We start from the raw sequence: 14,623 nt of genomic DNA, 5'->3' as shown, positions 1-14,623 counted from the left end.
ATTCTGGAAATTTGGTAAAGGTGGCATATCTTCTGTATTTCCAGGCAACATTACTTATGGTTAAAAAAAAACATCTATTTAATCAACTGTATCTGAACTGTAAGGTCTGTAAAGTATCTGGTAGGAAGCCATAGCGTTGGGCTTCCCTAAGTGTAGCGAGTTCTTGCAACTGGTCAGCTCCCTTGCTAGGACCCTGGAAGCTGTGCCCAAAGCACTGCTACTACAGATAATGGTTCTTGTGGAGTATGAGGCTTTGCTATGGTTTGTATGTTTGTGTCCCCCAAAAATTCATATGTTGAAATCCTTACCCTCAAGGTCATGGTGTTAAGAAGTGGGGGACTTTGGAAGATGATTAGATCATGAGGGCAGAAACTCAAAATTGGAATTAGTGTTAGAAAATAGGCCCCAGAGAATTGCCTTGCCCCTCCACCATGTGAGGAAAGAACAAGAAGGTACCGTCTATAAGAAGGTGGATCCTCATTAGACACCAAATCTGCTGGTACCTTGATCTTGGACTTCCCAGTTGCCAAAACTGTGAGAAATAGATTTCTGGTGTTTATAAGCTACCCAGTCTATGGACTAAGGCTTCTAAGCCAGGGTATGGCACCTGTACTCACCTTTTGCCTGGTATCATTCCTTCAAACCTCAGCTGTCAGCGAAGGGAAAGAGGGGGAATAGAGTAGACCCTAGACTGCCGCATGGATTATTGTGAGGACTCACTGAAGAAATTGATTTGATGTTGCCATGCCAGCATACTGTATTTCCTGTCTTAGTGTTCTGAGTGAACTGATGCTAACTAAGGGTGGCCTATTAAGATCTTGTGAGACTGACTGTCTAGTCAAAGTCTTCTCCAACCAAGTGTCCCTAGCTGCACATTTAAATATGGAGATTTTATCTTTGTTAATGGAGGTTGGACAAATTAAAAGTGCCACCTCTTAGTGGCACTTAGACAAATGTCTTGTCTAAGTCCTAAACAGAAGCTGTGACCGTTGGCTCAATGATGATTCTTATATTGAGACCATCAAATGATTCTAGACTATTTGGAGGCCTGATGGTTGGAGTGGTTAAATAAAGTACTATGTTGACGGTGTTGGTGATAATCTTCCCATGTAGGTGGGTTTCTGCATTTTTTGGTCTTTGTTAGAACCATGGTAGATATTTCCTCAGAAGAGAAACTTTTAGTTGTTTTTTTGTTTGTTTGTTTTGTTTTGGGGATAAAATTCATATAACATAAAATTCACAATTTTAACAATTTTAAAGTATATAATTCAGTTGTTTTTAGTATATTCACAATGTTATGCAGCTATCATCACCATCTAATTCCAGAACATTTCTATCACCCCCAAAAGAAGCCCCATACCTCCCAATGTTTTCCTCCTCCTATTCCCTGGCAGCCACTAATCTACTTTCTGTCATTGTGGATTTGCCTATTCTGAACATTTCATAGAAATGGAATCACATGGTATGTAGTCTTTTGTGACTGGCTTCTTTCACTTAATGTTTTCAGGTTTCATCCATGTTGTAGTATATATCAGTATTTTATTCATTTTTATGGGCAAACTATAGTCCATTGTATTGGTATACCACATTTTGTTGATCCTTTCATCTGCTGATGGGCATTTAAGCTGTTTCCGATTTTTGGCTGTTGTGAATAGTGCTGCTATGCACATTCATGTACAAGTTTTTGTGTGAATTTGCTGGGTCATATGGTGACTCTGTCTTCAACAAGCAGCTTTTAATTTTCCATTTACATTTCATCTGAGTCACTTACCATCATGAAAGACCAATGCTTTATATATGATTTGAGAACTGCCTCATCAAAAATGCATCCAATCAGATGTTTGTCATTTTTTAAAAATGTGTTGGTAAGGTTCATAGCAATAGATTCTTTGCAGCATCACATAAATTGTCCCATGTCAGTAAAGGTAGCATAGCCCAGTTCCCTTTCCTGACCATTGGTGATCGTCTCCACTTTTCTATGTTAAAAGGCACCCACACCAGATTAGATGGTGCCAAAATCTAAGTTCTTTGATATGCCTGCTGGGGAAGATGGGTCTGGGTTGTAGGAGAAAGATGTAGACACTGAAGCTGCTACTGCATTCAATCTGGGCTCACTCTTGTTTTTCTCCTGATAGAGGATGGAGTCCTGAGAAGAATCTTCAAATGTTTTTGTTACCACTTTCTCCTATTACCTGTAACCTCAGGAATTTATTCTTCTCTTTATTTAATTTGGAGTCTCTCTTTTATACTGTTGGATTCTTCAAAAGTTAGGTGATCCTTCACTGCCCATATTATAAGTGAAGGTGTAGATTGAATAGTTTTGGTCACTGGAGTGTGGATCCTTTGTCTATGTGAGAATTTCTGTTCATCTGGCAGGGAAAGCCAGTTCCCTGGTGTCTGTGAGTTAGCTGGGGCACTTTTCTGGCCCATTTGCTCACTTTGGGACCTCACTTATTGGCTCTCCCATTGTAGAGAGCTGTACTCAGGTGCTAGCCTTGGTGACACATATGGGGGTTATCCCTATAAGGGTTGATAAGGGGGCATTAGTCCAGCTGATCCAGCATCCTTTAATTGATTTTTTGACTGATCACTTACAATCTCTTCTCTCAGGTTTTGTTTGCTTACTTTTATCAGAAGCACCCATTGTTCTAGAGGTACTCCTAGTAAAACATGATGTGCAGTCAGGAGGTAGGGTACTCTCTTCTACCTGTGTGGGTCAGAGACTCTCCGGCTGCCAATGTGTCGCTATCTGCCTTAATATCACCCAGAAACTCATGTTATAAGCTGCTGGTAGCACTGCTCTTGGCTTTCCAGCATTAAGATGGATTTATTTTTATTTCCTGCTCCTTCTGACATTTCAGTAGGATTTGAGGAAGAAGGAAAACATATCTGTGTAAAATTGACCTTTTCTTTACTTCTATCTAGATCAGGACAGTCCAATCCAACCTTTTATCTCCAAAAGGGCTTTCAAGCATATGTACTCAGGAAAAAACCACCAGGTTCACTTCTTCCTAAAGCACATAAGGTATAGTATACAAATGATAAATTATTTGGTGACAAATAAATGTTTTTTATACATACAAAACAGATTTAAATTGCTTTTAAAAGTCATCGTATGATTACTAAACAATAGAAAATATATTTTATTTCTAATTAAAATTTCACTTTAATTGTATACTTTTTTGTTTTTAAAAAGATTTTGGGTTGAAATCTAAGGCTATCTTTAGGCCATTAATCTTGAGCAACACCCAATCCTCTTGTGGATTTGATTTCTCCCTATACACTTTGCTAGAAATACAATCAGCAAGTGAGTATTTTCCATGCTACTCATTTATAGATGTTTTGTTTATTGTTATATATTTAAATTATTATATCTAATAATATCTAATTGCTGAATTATTGTAATATATTTCCTATGACAATCTTTTAATCTTTTTGTGATAAAAAGAAAGATTTGAATAAGAATTTTATAATATTCTCTAAATATTAGACTTAGAATTATGAAAGTTTTCCTGTTTTCAGAAAACAGTTATTATCTATGGATTTTTATAGAACAGAAGAGGATAGGCATCAAAGTCCTGGAGTACATTAAAAGCACTGTGCATATTTAAAGTATTACTGTAATCATGGATAGCAGGTGCTTCCCAGACTCAGCTCACTGGGAAAAGACCATTGTGGGGTGGTCTTAATATTACAGTAATAGAAAATACAGACTGACTTCCTTGGTCCCACTGTATTCCCAGAAACATGGAGAAACTTGGATGCTTAAGATAAAAAAAAATGGGTAACTTTTATTAAATGTCAACATGGCATGGCTGAAGGAGAGTCCCCACCTGTGCTCAGGATTTATGTACCTATAATCAGCTCTCTTCTTGATAACATCCTACCAGAACACATCAGACCATAACATAATACTCTCAGCCCAAGTACAGCTCCAAGGATCTGGAGAACTTTGTTTCAACTCCCATCATTTTTCCCAATTCTACATTTAAAAAAGCAATGCTCCCACTCTGCCATCCATTTTTTGCCTCCCTAACCCTTTTGTCCTCTCCCCTTGACCACCCCATGCTCATTTCCCCACCAGGGTGCTGCTTAGACATGGGTTTAGTTACTCCCCTTTATTACTCCAGTTATTGCTGCAGCAGCTGTTTTAGTCCTTGATGTCAAAATGAGCTGCATGGTTTCCCCTCCTTAGAATGGTCGGTTACCCTTGCCTGAGTCTGGGGCAAGGTGACTTTACATGCAAATGAATCATCCTTACATGCTCTGCATCACAACCCTGCTGTAAGCTGTGCCCTTGGGTCTTGAGTGATAGGCCTACACCTCTGCTCTGATTAAGAAGGTCATTTTCTTCTCACTATCTTGTCTGGGCTACTGCTTCAGTACCAGTTTGCTTCTAACGGCCTACTTACCCAGTAGTTATCTTGAGCTCCACAGTAGCTCCAGGAACAAGGAAGGATCCCCAACCCCCTGCCTTGGAAACAGGAGCCTCCTTTGATCTCCAGAAGGGGCAGGTGTTTTTCCCTTCCCACTGCCACCTACCTACCTGCCCCAGCTCCGTGTAGCTGACTGTGGTAGAGTGCTAGAATAGAGACTTACTTACCTGAGCCTCCGTGGGAGAAATGAACAAAAGAGAGCAAGCCAGTGAGCAGGGAACTGCTGAGAACAAAGGAGAAAGGGATGTTTTATGATAAAATCTGAGAAATATTGGCTGGTCACCATGGCTTATGCTTGGAATCCCAGCACTCTGGGAGGCTGAGGTGGGAGAGTTGCTTGAAGAGTTCAAGACCAACATGGGCAACAGTGAGACCCACCCCCCCTACAAAAATTTAAAAAAAAATAGCTATGCATGGTGGCATGTGCCTATAGTCCCAGCTACTTGGTAGGCTGAGGCAGGAGGATCACTTGAGCCCAGGAGTTCGAGGCTGAAGTGAACTATGACCACTGCACTCCAGCCAACAGAGCAAGACCCTGTCTCAAAAAAAAAAAAAAATAACTGTGAAATATTATGGTCAGGAACTATTGCCTTCATATTACCAGAGCCAAGATTAAGCCCCATGCAGGTACCCATCTTTTTATCCTAACTAAATTATCATTTTTTTAGTGCTGGTCTAATTTATAATTATGATGATTGCATTAAGACTACTGTTAAGGAAATTATTACTTTTATCCTCTGAGTTATTTGTTGACACTGTTTTCCAATTGATTTCTAGCCTTAAGGTCAGCTCACAAATAGTTATTAAATTTCTGTGTCTCTGATTTTTAATAATCCATCATCCTATTTAGATTGACAGAGAATTTAAAGTCCAGAAAGCCTTGTTTTCTGTTGGATTCCCTGTTCCCAAGCCTATGCTGTACTGCAGTGATGCATCTGTCATTGGAACAGAATTTTATGTGATGGAACATGTGAAGGTAAATTAACAATCTTATTTATTGCTTTTATTTGATGCTTTATTAGATGAAGTTTTATTTTAATATTTATAAATTATGTAGTTTATTATTTGATATTTTAGGTAATTGGTTTGCCTTGCAAAGGCTTAAATTTTTGTTTTAATTTGAGCACACGCAATGAGGGAGGGATGAAATAGATGACGAGCATATTTAGTACTTGGTGCATCTTGACTTGTTCTTAAATTCTCCTGTAGGTGTCAGCAAAGAGCTATAAGTAATGGCAACAACCAATGCCCTTATCAGGGAAAATCAACTCCATATTGGACAATCAAGCCATTAAGAACAATAAATTCAAATAGTTTTTTAATTTGTTTTTTGTAAAATGTAAGTTGAGAATAGTTTTGGCTTTTAAGTTCATCTTGGCATATCCTTGTATTTTCCCTTTGGCACGTATCCTCTAATATTAAACCTGTTTCACAAATGAATGTTTTTCTAACATATTCTACAAAGTATAGGTTTTGGTTGCAAAACATTTAAATTATCTATTGTAATCACTTCCATAGGGTCGAATCTTTCATGATTTCTCACTACCTGGAGTTAGCCCAGCAGAACGTTCAGCCATATGTGTGGCCATGGTAGAAACTCTGGCTCAGTTACATTCCTTGAATATACGGTCATTGCAGCTGGAAGAATTTGGTGTAGGTACTGGGTACTGCAAAAGACAGGTAATGCATCCACATAAAGAGGTACTTTTTTTCTTTCAAGTTCTTGGAAATAATATACATTATTAGTCAAAATATATGATCATATAGTTTTCTGAAACTTGGCTATGACTTTACCATTATCCTTCAGATTGACTTGTTTTTGACATAAAATAATCTTCTATTTTTAAATCAGGTTTTGTTCAGCAAAATATTCTGTTCCAGACTCTTCACTTAATTTACCAATACTCTTTCTATACAGTATTCCTTTCTACATTGGGCTAGCAGACATTATTAAGCTTGACTGTGTATTTAATACCTGCTGAATACTGTGTTAAATATCAAGAAAATAGAAATAGGTTCTTCCCCTATAGGAACTTGTGGTCATTTTTGAGAGACCTATATGTGAATCTCATATACATGAAGCTTGAAAATGGTATAAAAGAGTATGAAATCTAGTAGTAAATTGTTTAGTGCTCATCACAAGAACCATGCCATTCAGGGTGGAAATTGGCAGGCCCTTTCTTATATGGAAAAAGCTTCCTGGGAGAGATGTCTTGCAATGAGTATTTAAGGAAGGATAAAATTTAGAGTGATGAGGAAGAGATGGTGAGCATTTCGAATCAAAGGATAGCAAGACTAGATATCTTTGGGGCTGTTTCCCTTTGTAATCATGTCATTTTGCAGGGATTAAGGAAAGAGAAGGGCACTTGGGTTGTTTCCACATCTTTGCAATTGCGAATTGTGCTGCTATAAACATTCTAGTGCAGATGTCTTTTTAATAGAATATCTTTTGTACCTAAATATTTGTACCCCTGTAATATGCTGAAATTAAAAAATAAATTTAAAAAAAAGAAAAGAGAAGGGAACTAAGGTTTTGAGAGTACTCACTATATGCCAGGTCCAATGCCAGGTGAATTGTGGACCTTCTCTTTTTTAATCTTTGCAACAACCCTAAGACATAGGTTTTTATTTCTCCCATTTTGCAGATGAGAAAACTGAGGCTTACACAGATCAAGTAATACACAATTAAGTGGCTAGGGCATAATTTAAACCCAGGTCAGTATGAGTCCAAAGATTGAGATCTTTGCTCTTTTGTACTAAATTGAGCAAAGATATCTTGGCAAATGGAGAGAGATATAAGCAAATAAATAACATCGTCCCACTTGTTGGAGGACTTTGAGAATAGGTTGATTTATTTGCATTCAATTCTAAGATCAAATAGAAAGTATTTGCATTACTCATACTTGTAATATATTTAGAAGATTCCATGAGTAATAAGAAAGGGTACTAAAATGAAAAGTAAAAATCTTCTTTCTTCTTCTAGACCCCATATTCTCTTTTTCAGGGTCACTTGTTTCTTGTGACTCCTTCCAGAAGTTGTCTGTGCCTATTTGTGCGTGTGTGTGTGTATGTGTGTGTGTGTGTGTTTGCAATCTTTTTGTTTTTTCTTCCACAAAATAGTTGCTGAACAAAGAATAGAACCCACATCTCTTGATGCCTAGGCCAATATTTTTTTCCTGATAAAAAACTAGGTAAGTAAAATGGAACTAGATGGAAGAGAGACTTAAATGTTTACATTTTTAGGCTGATATTATTGTTTTAGGCTGACAAGAGTATCACTGACATTGATCTTGAGCATTTAGGAGTAAAATACAATTTGATATAATTGAATTTTGTTTTAATTTTAGAATTGCTGAAGCTTACGTTCCACTTTCTGCTCTGTTATTTTTCTTATTTAAATATCTTTAGGTATCAACCTGGACAAAGCAATATCAAGCTGCAGCTCATCGGCACATCCCTGCCATGGAACAGCTATCTGAGTGGCTAATGAAAAACTTGCCAGATAACGACAATGAAGAGAATTTGATTCATGGAGATTTCAAACTAGATAACATAGTTTTCCACCCTAAAGAGGTACTGTAAGCCATGTTTACAATAAATTGTGTAGATCTGATTTGAGACACAAGTACTAAGTAGATGTTCCTCTCAGAGCATTGAAGGAGCCCAACCCATCTCCATTCTTTCCCTGCAGCTCAGGACTGTCTTCACCACCCACAACTTTTAGAAATGAGTACTGCAGATTTTCTAGCATGGGTAGCTGCCTACCTTTAAAGCTGGTTCTAGTCTTAAGTGGTATCTGATTTATTGCTTACAAAAGACTTGGGAATTTTACTTGCATATTGCTGTTTTTTTCAAAGAAATTTTTTTATCTGCTACTTAAAATATATAGCTTATCTATGTTCTTGCTCTTTCTTGTGGTTCATTTACTTCTCTTTGTTTTTTCTTGTCCTATGTCATAAAGAATTTTTAATTTATTATAAGCTCAGAGAAGACAGAATTCCAAAAGCATCTTTTGAGGCTTCAAAAAAATTACATTAGATTATTGTAATCTTGCTCTGTGTAAATGTACACAGTGTTCTCTTTATAAAGAGTACAAACAAATAAAAGCTGTAACCCTTCACTAAGCACAGACAGTGAGGCCTAGGATTAGAGTATAGCGGGAATGAGGAAACTACTTCAGTTCTCTCATTAATTGTATGCCTTTGGGCAAGCTACTTGGCACTTAGTATTCCTACATAAATGAGAAAGATTTCCAGTTCCCTGAATTCTGTTTCTTAGAGGAGGATTTTCTAGGTTCATTAGTTTTCTCAGAGTGCTAAGATGTTTTAGGGCAGGAAGAGCTGCTCTATATTTATGTGCTAAGCTTGTGGATTTCATGTTTTTTCCCTATAAAAAAAGGCCAAGGGGGAAATACCATTATAAATTACATTGTTGTCATAATTCAAAGTAGTATAAATCAGTTGAAATCCAAAAATAATATAAAGACATTTGAGTACATTTACCAGCAAGACAGAAAATTTGTCATGGAAAAGTCAATTTGGATATTAAAATTAAATATATGAAATTATATATGTGTGCGCATGTATGTGTAACCTTTTGTTAATGGCACTGATGAATTCTGATTTATAACTTTGTTAATTATGTAACTTTAGATTGGAAAAATTGAATAATGCTTATTTATAACCTGGAAAAATTATAAAAGCGTGTACCTCAAAACATAGCAGGATCTGGCCTATATTTGATCTATATCATTTGATTCATTAATATTTTAGATGCCCACCTTTGAATAAGTCAGATTTCTTTATCTGTTCTGACACTGTAGTACTTTCCTATTCTTAAGCAAATAAGAAAAAATCTAGACCTAGATCTCCTAATGGATTATATGTTATTTACTGAGATGTTTAATTTGTAGGATTAGCCATAATATGCTGAAAGTAATGGTAAATTCCAGTAAGTACCAAACTATTTTCCCATTTATATTAAATCTCATATTTTAAAAGTATTTCTTGTAGGATTAAAATTGTTAAACAGGTATCATGTTCCCTCAGATAAGCAGAATATTCCATAGTTTGGGAGAGATATTTTTAAAGAAAGAAACCGTAGATAAAGGCACAGCTTTCAGTTATTTAGCTGTGGCAACTAATTTGTTAACATTTATAATTATCTTTTAATATTTTAGGGCCATATAGTGGTTAGTAAAATTTTTTCTACTTTATACCCAATAATTTTATTATTATTAGTTAAATCAAATTTAATTAATTTCTGCCTCCTATAAATATTATAACTAACTCTTCATGGAAAGTAACATGAGGTTGGCAGAATTCAAGTCAACTAGCATTTATTCATTACAATTATGTACTCTGATATTGGGATTGGAAAGGAAATACAGCTCCTAATGAGCTCAAAATACAAATAGAGGGAAAAGATATCTAGGTAACAGCAATTAAACAATATATACCCGATTGCTGATGTATATTATGCAAAGTGAACTTCAAGAGCAATGAAAGAAGAAAGGATACCCACTGTGGACTGACACTAAGAGCTACCAAACTTTAAAGTTTAATTTTAGGTAATAGTATATATTTTCCACCTCTTTTAAAAAAATTTTACAAGTAAATAGGAAATATGTGTGCGTGTGTATGTGTGTGTGTGTGTTTCATAAGATCATTCAACAAATTGCAAAGTCAGCCTCTGAGTTATAACAAGTTGAATATATTATATGCCTAGGGATATGCTTAAGAACTTTTTTTTCTTTGAGGTTAAAGATTATGTCTTTATTTTTTCTTTGTCTCTAGAGTCTATATAGTAGATGCTCAATAAATGAGAACTTACTAGACTAGGAGCTCCTTTAAAGCAGTGACTGTATCTTATTCATCTTTAGATAGCAGGTGTTTACATGATGCGCAATGAATCTCTGTTGAAGGGATTCATTTTAGTTAATTATTCACTAAGTAACTATTTTCATCTCAAACATTATGCTTAATTTTCATTCCCTAGCAGTGTGACCTTAAAGCAAATTACTTAATTTGTTCTCTGTGCCTCAGTTTTTATTTTGACTTTTTTTTTTTTTTTTTTTGAGACAGGGTACCACTCTGTTGCCTGGGCTAGAGTACAATGGTGGCATCATAGCTCACTGCAGTCTCCAACTCCTGGGTTCAAACAATCCTCCTGCCTCAGCCTCCCGAGTAGCTGTGACTATAGTTGTGCACCACCATGCCAACTAATTTTTTTAATTTTTGGTGGAAACGAGGTTTCATTATGTTGCCCAGGCTGGTCTCAAACTCCTGGGTTCAGGTGATCCTCTCACCTCAGCCTCCCAAAGTTCTAGGATTACAGTTAGGCCAAGCTACCTCACTTGGCCTAACTTTTTCTTTTGAAATAATTACAGACTCAGAAGAAATTATAAATATAATATAGTACAGAGAATTCCTGTGTACCCATCATCCAGATTTCCCAAAATGGATCTTACACAACTGTAGTATATTATCAAAGCCAGGAAATTGACACTGTATGCCTTTTGAATTGAAAAAAAATCCCAAAATTTCAGAGTTGCTGGGCATGTAAAATGAAGTAGTCAATATGGAGTACTTAGCTGGTACTTGGCACACAGCTCAACTTATTTTAATTATCCACTCTTTTCCATTCTTTTCCCCTCTGTTTTTCTATTCTACTTTTCTAAGATTGCCTATCAAACTCTATTCTTCAGAAAAAATATTAAGGTATAAGTAAATCTTTCATAGTATCTACTAAAACAGTGGTTGTAGGGAATGGAATTATAGGAGACTTAACAATTGTACATTCTGTAATGTTTAAGGTTTGAGGATTTTGGGGTTTTGTTTTTAAAACAACGACATGTTTTATTTTTATCATCAGAAAACACAGCAATTAAGAAAGAAACAAAAACAATTTTAAATTACAAACCTTCCAGGAATGTGTGGAGTAAGCCAGTAAAGCATTACTAAAAGTGGTATGGCAAGACAAAAGCATATATTACTCAGTTTCACAATCCTTTTTTATTTCCAGTTACTTGTTTGAAAAGTATTTGAAGTGTGTTTGAGCGAGTATTTCAGTAGTATAACATGCTCACTGCAATGTTTAAAAGAAATCTAGTTTTCATGGAAAATGCTGATATTTCAAATATAAATCTTACTGGTGGATAAATGTTTTAAGATTTTGGAGTTTGATGGAAAAATCTGTGTATTGTCTCAACTTAAAAACCAAATATATTTAATTAGAAATATCCACTGGAATGGATCCACTTCAGTGATCTAGAAATTGGTTTTTTTTTCATTATACCTCTCCTGTGATGGTGCAGATTTGGTGGTTCTTACTTTAGAATCCATGAGCCCTTATGATTTCATTTGACTTTTTATCCTGCATGGCCACATGGTCATGATCTGTCATTTCAAAAAGTAACCTTCTTTGGTATCAATTTAATTAACAATTTTTTGACTGTGGATGTGTGCGAGTAATATAAGAATTTTAAAGTTCCCTGACCTTAGATTACTTCTTATTCCATAATCTTCTCACTCCTCGACTTTACAGAATTTCCAGCCCTAAACTTGCCTCATACTTCTGCTGCAAAATAAAGTCATGATATCAGGTGAACTGGGTCTGGGACATGTTTATGTTGCATCATTTCATCTAGGCCGTGACTTCCTCTCTTAGTAAAACCTGCGACTTTTTTTTTTTAATGGCTTTTTCAAATCTTTTCCATTCTTCTCAAACTCTCAAGTTTCTTGTCCCATCTAGACTTACACTCTCAGCATGTGGTCTTGCCTTCTACTTGACTCATTTTTGTCCTTTTAGTCACTTTCCAGTACAGACTACTTTCTAAAGATGACATGGTCCTTGAAGTTCTCTTGATATTGTCGAAGACATTTCAGCCCTCTATACAATATCCCCTTCCTGCAGATTGATGGGTGATATTTTTCTTCAGCCTCATTGCCAAGAAAAGTTGTCCCTCTTAAGCAGCTGGTTTGTTTTTAATCTATATACACTATAAAGACTGTGATTAATCATGCTTCACACTTTATTTTGTCTGCTAGAACACTCAGAGCGAATTTTACTACCCCGACTAGCAATTATATAGGACCTATGACATTTGATTTTATGTAATAACCTTATTCTTAGCTTCATCTTTTTATTAAAAATTCTGTTTTTCCCTGCCTACATTATCTGCTATTTGTCCTGTAAGATTACATGTGTTTATTTTGTTTTGAATGGTAATACACATAAATAGAATTCAGTACTGTAAAAACCATACATAGAAAAATAAACCTCTCTCTATAGAAGATAATCAACAAAACTAAAAGGTTTCAATTGTGCTGAGGTTTCAGAAAAACTGTTAGAAATCTGTTAGAAGTTAATAAATTCTTTAGCTGAGCATGGTAGCTGAAACCTGTCATCCTAGCACTTTGAGAGGCTGTGGCGGGAGGATTGCTTGAGGCCAGGAGTTTGAGACCAGCCTGAGCAACATACTGAGATCCCATCTTTACAAAAAATAGAAAAATTAGCTGGGTGTGGTGGCATGCGCCTGTAGTCCCAGCTACTCAGGAGGCTGAGGCAGGAGAATAGCTTGAGCCCAGGAGTTTGAGGTTGTAGTGAGCTATGATGAGGCTACTGCATTCTAGGCTGGGTGACAGACCAAGACTCTGTCTCCAAAAAAAAAAAAGTTGTTTAGCAGTAGTAAGGTAGTAAGGTGAACTGGTAAATGTTTATCTCAACCACTAGGAGTTATACTGAGCTTTTTATAGCTCTGAACACAAAGAGTTGTAAACAGAATTCTAATAAACTGTTTCTAATTAACTTATACTAGTTGATACAATTTGATGAGCCATCAACTTTTCTTACTGGCCATTGTTATATAGCTTTGTGTAATTACCCAAAAAATGTTTCAGGTATCTTGAAACAACTCTAGAGAAGTTTCCTAACTTTCATGAAAAAAACAATAATAAACATTTCTAGCATCATTAAGGGTCTTATATTTTTTTCTTAGGATGTTGAAAGCATAGATGACAAATAGAATAGTATAAGAAAAATGTATCTTTTTTGTATAGTTTAACAAATCTACCTAGTATAGTAATTTATAATATAACCACAACAATAAAAGAGCTTATAAAGTCAAGTCATAGAGAAGGGAGTGATCAATTTTTCCCACAGTAATAATAGCAAATTTTTGATTATCTACTATAAGCCAGGCTTTGTACATATTCATCAAATAGATACATATTGGCCACCTACTGTGTGCTAGATACTCTGCTAGGAACTGATAAACAAAACGTACTTGCTACCTGTCTTCATTTAGTCTTCACAATAACCCTCTGTAATAGGTATATTTGATAGCTGAGAAAATTGAAGATCAGACAGGTTAACTAACTTGTTCAGAGTTACACAGCCAGTAAATGGTAGAGCTAGGATTTTAATATTTGTCTGATTCCAAATCCCACATTTTCCCACAAAGCTACAGTAATATGTATTAATATAAATTTGCCAGAGCAGCAAGGGAGTACAAGCACACATAAAGTTATATGAAGGCATGAAACCCAGTAACTCCCATCACTCAAATGGGCTTTGCTGTTTTATCTGGCTTGAGTAACTTGCCTAGATTATTGCTGCAGCCTCCTCACTGACTCCCCTGCAGGCTATTCAAAACATAGCAGCTAGAGTAACTCTTAAAATACAGTTTATATCATGTCATTCCTCTATACAGAACCCTCCAATGGAGGTTCCCCTCCCTGCACCTCCTCCCTCCTACCTAAATTCCTTGAAGTGAACCTCAGCCATTGCTATCAGTTTGGTACATATCCTTTCAACTTTGAATATTCATCTATAACCTTCTTCTTTAAACAAAAATAGGATCGTACTATACATATTATTCTGCAAATTGGTTTTTCCCTTGTATTTATAGTTTAATGTCCTGTGTTCATAACATAAAGAGATATATTCCCTTGATACATGTTGTTACAACGTATTAATAGAATGAGGAAAGCTCTCTGTTTTATTGGTTTCAAATTACACAATATTGTTTTATCATGTTGCTGTATAATGTTGGATTTTGTATTCATACAGCAAACACTATCTTTATAATAATTAGGATTTTTATCTACAGCATGAAATAACTTACTTTAAAAAGTACTATTGACAAAATAGTATAATATTTGTTATATATTTAGATTTTTCACTAA

The 14,623-nt window shown here is 35.7% G+C and overlaps 1 protein-coding gene across 3 annotated transcripts in view; it reads left to right on the top strand.

Moving 5' to 3' along the window:
• Window positions 1-14,623, top strand: part of ACAD11 (acyl-CoA dehydrogenase family member 11) — a 78,827-nt gene that overhangs the window by 3,209 nt on the left and 60,995 nt on the right. For all 3 annotated transcript variants that reach the window (XM_045538813.1, XM_045538811.1, XM_045538807.1), the window contains exons 2-5: window positions 2,926-3,025; window positions 5,287-5,412; window positions 5,955-6,116; window positions 7,845-8,009. In XM_045538813.1, coding sequence (XP_045394769.1) covers window positions 2,926-3,025; window positions 5,287-5,412; window positions 5,955-6,116; window positions 7,845-8,009 — 553 coding nt within the window. The remainder of the gene's footprint in view (window positions 1-2,925; window positions 3,026-5,286; window positions 5,413-5,954; window positions 6,117-7,844; window positions 8,010-14,623) is intronic.

Source organism: Lemur catta, chromosome 1 (genome assembly GCF_020740605.2).
Source record: "Lemur catta isolate mLemCat1 chromosome 1, mLemCat1.pri, whole genome shotgun sequence".
NCBI lineage: Eukaryota > Metazoa > Chordata > Mammalia > Primates > Lemuridae > Lemur > Lemur catta.
Note: the sequence above shows the minus strand (reverse complement) of the source record. Positions and strands in the feature narration are given on the sequence as shown.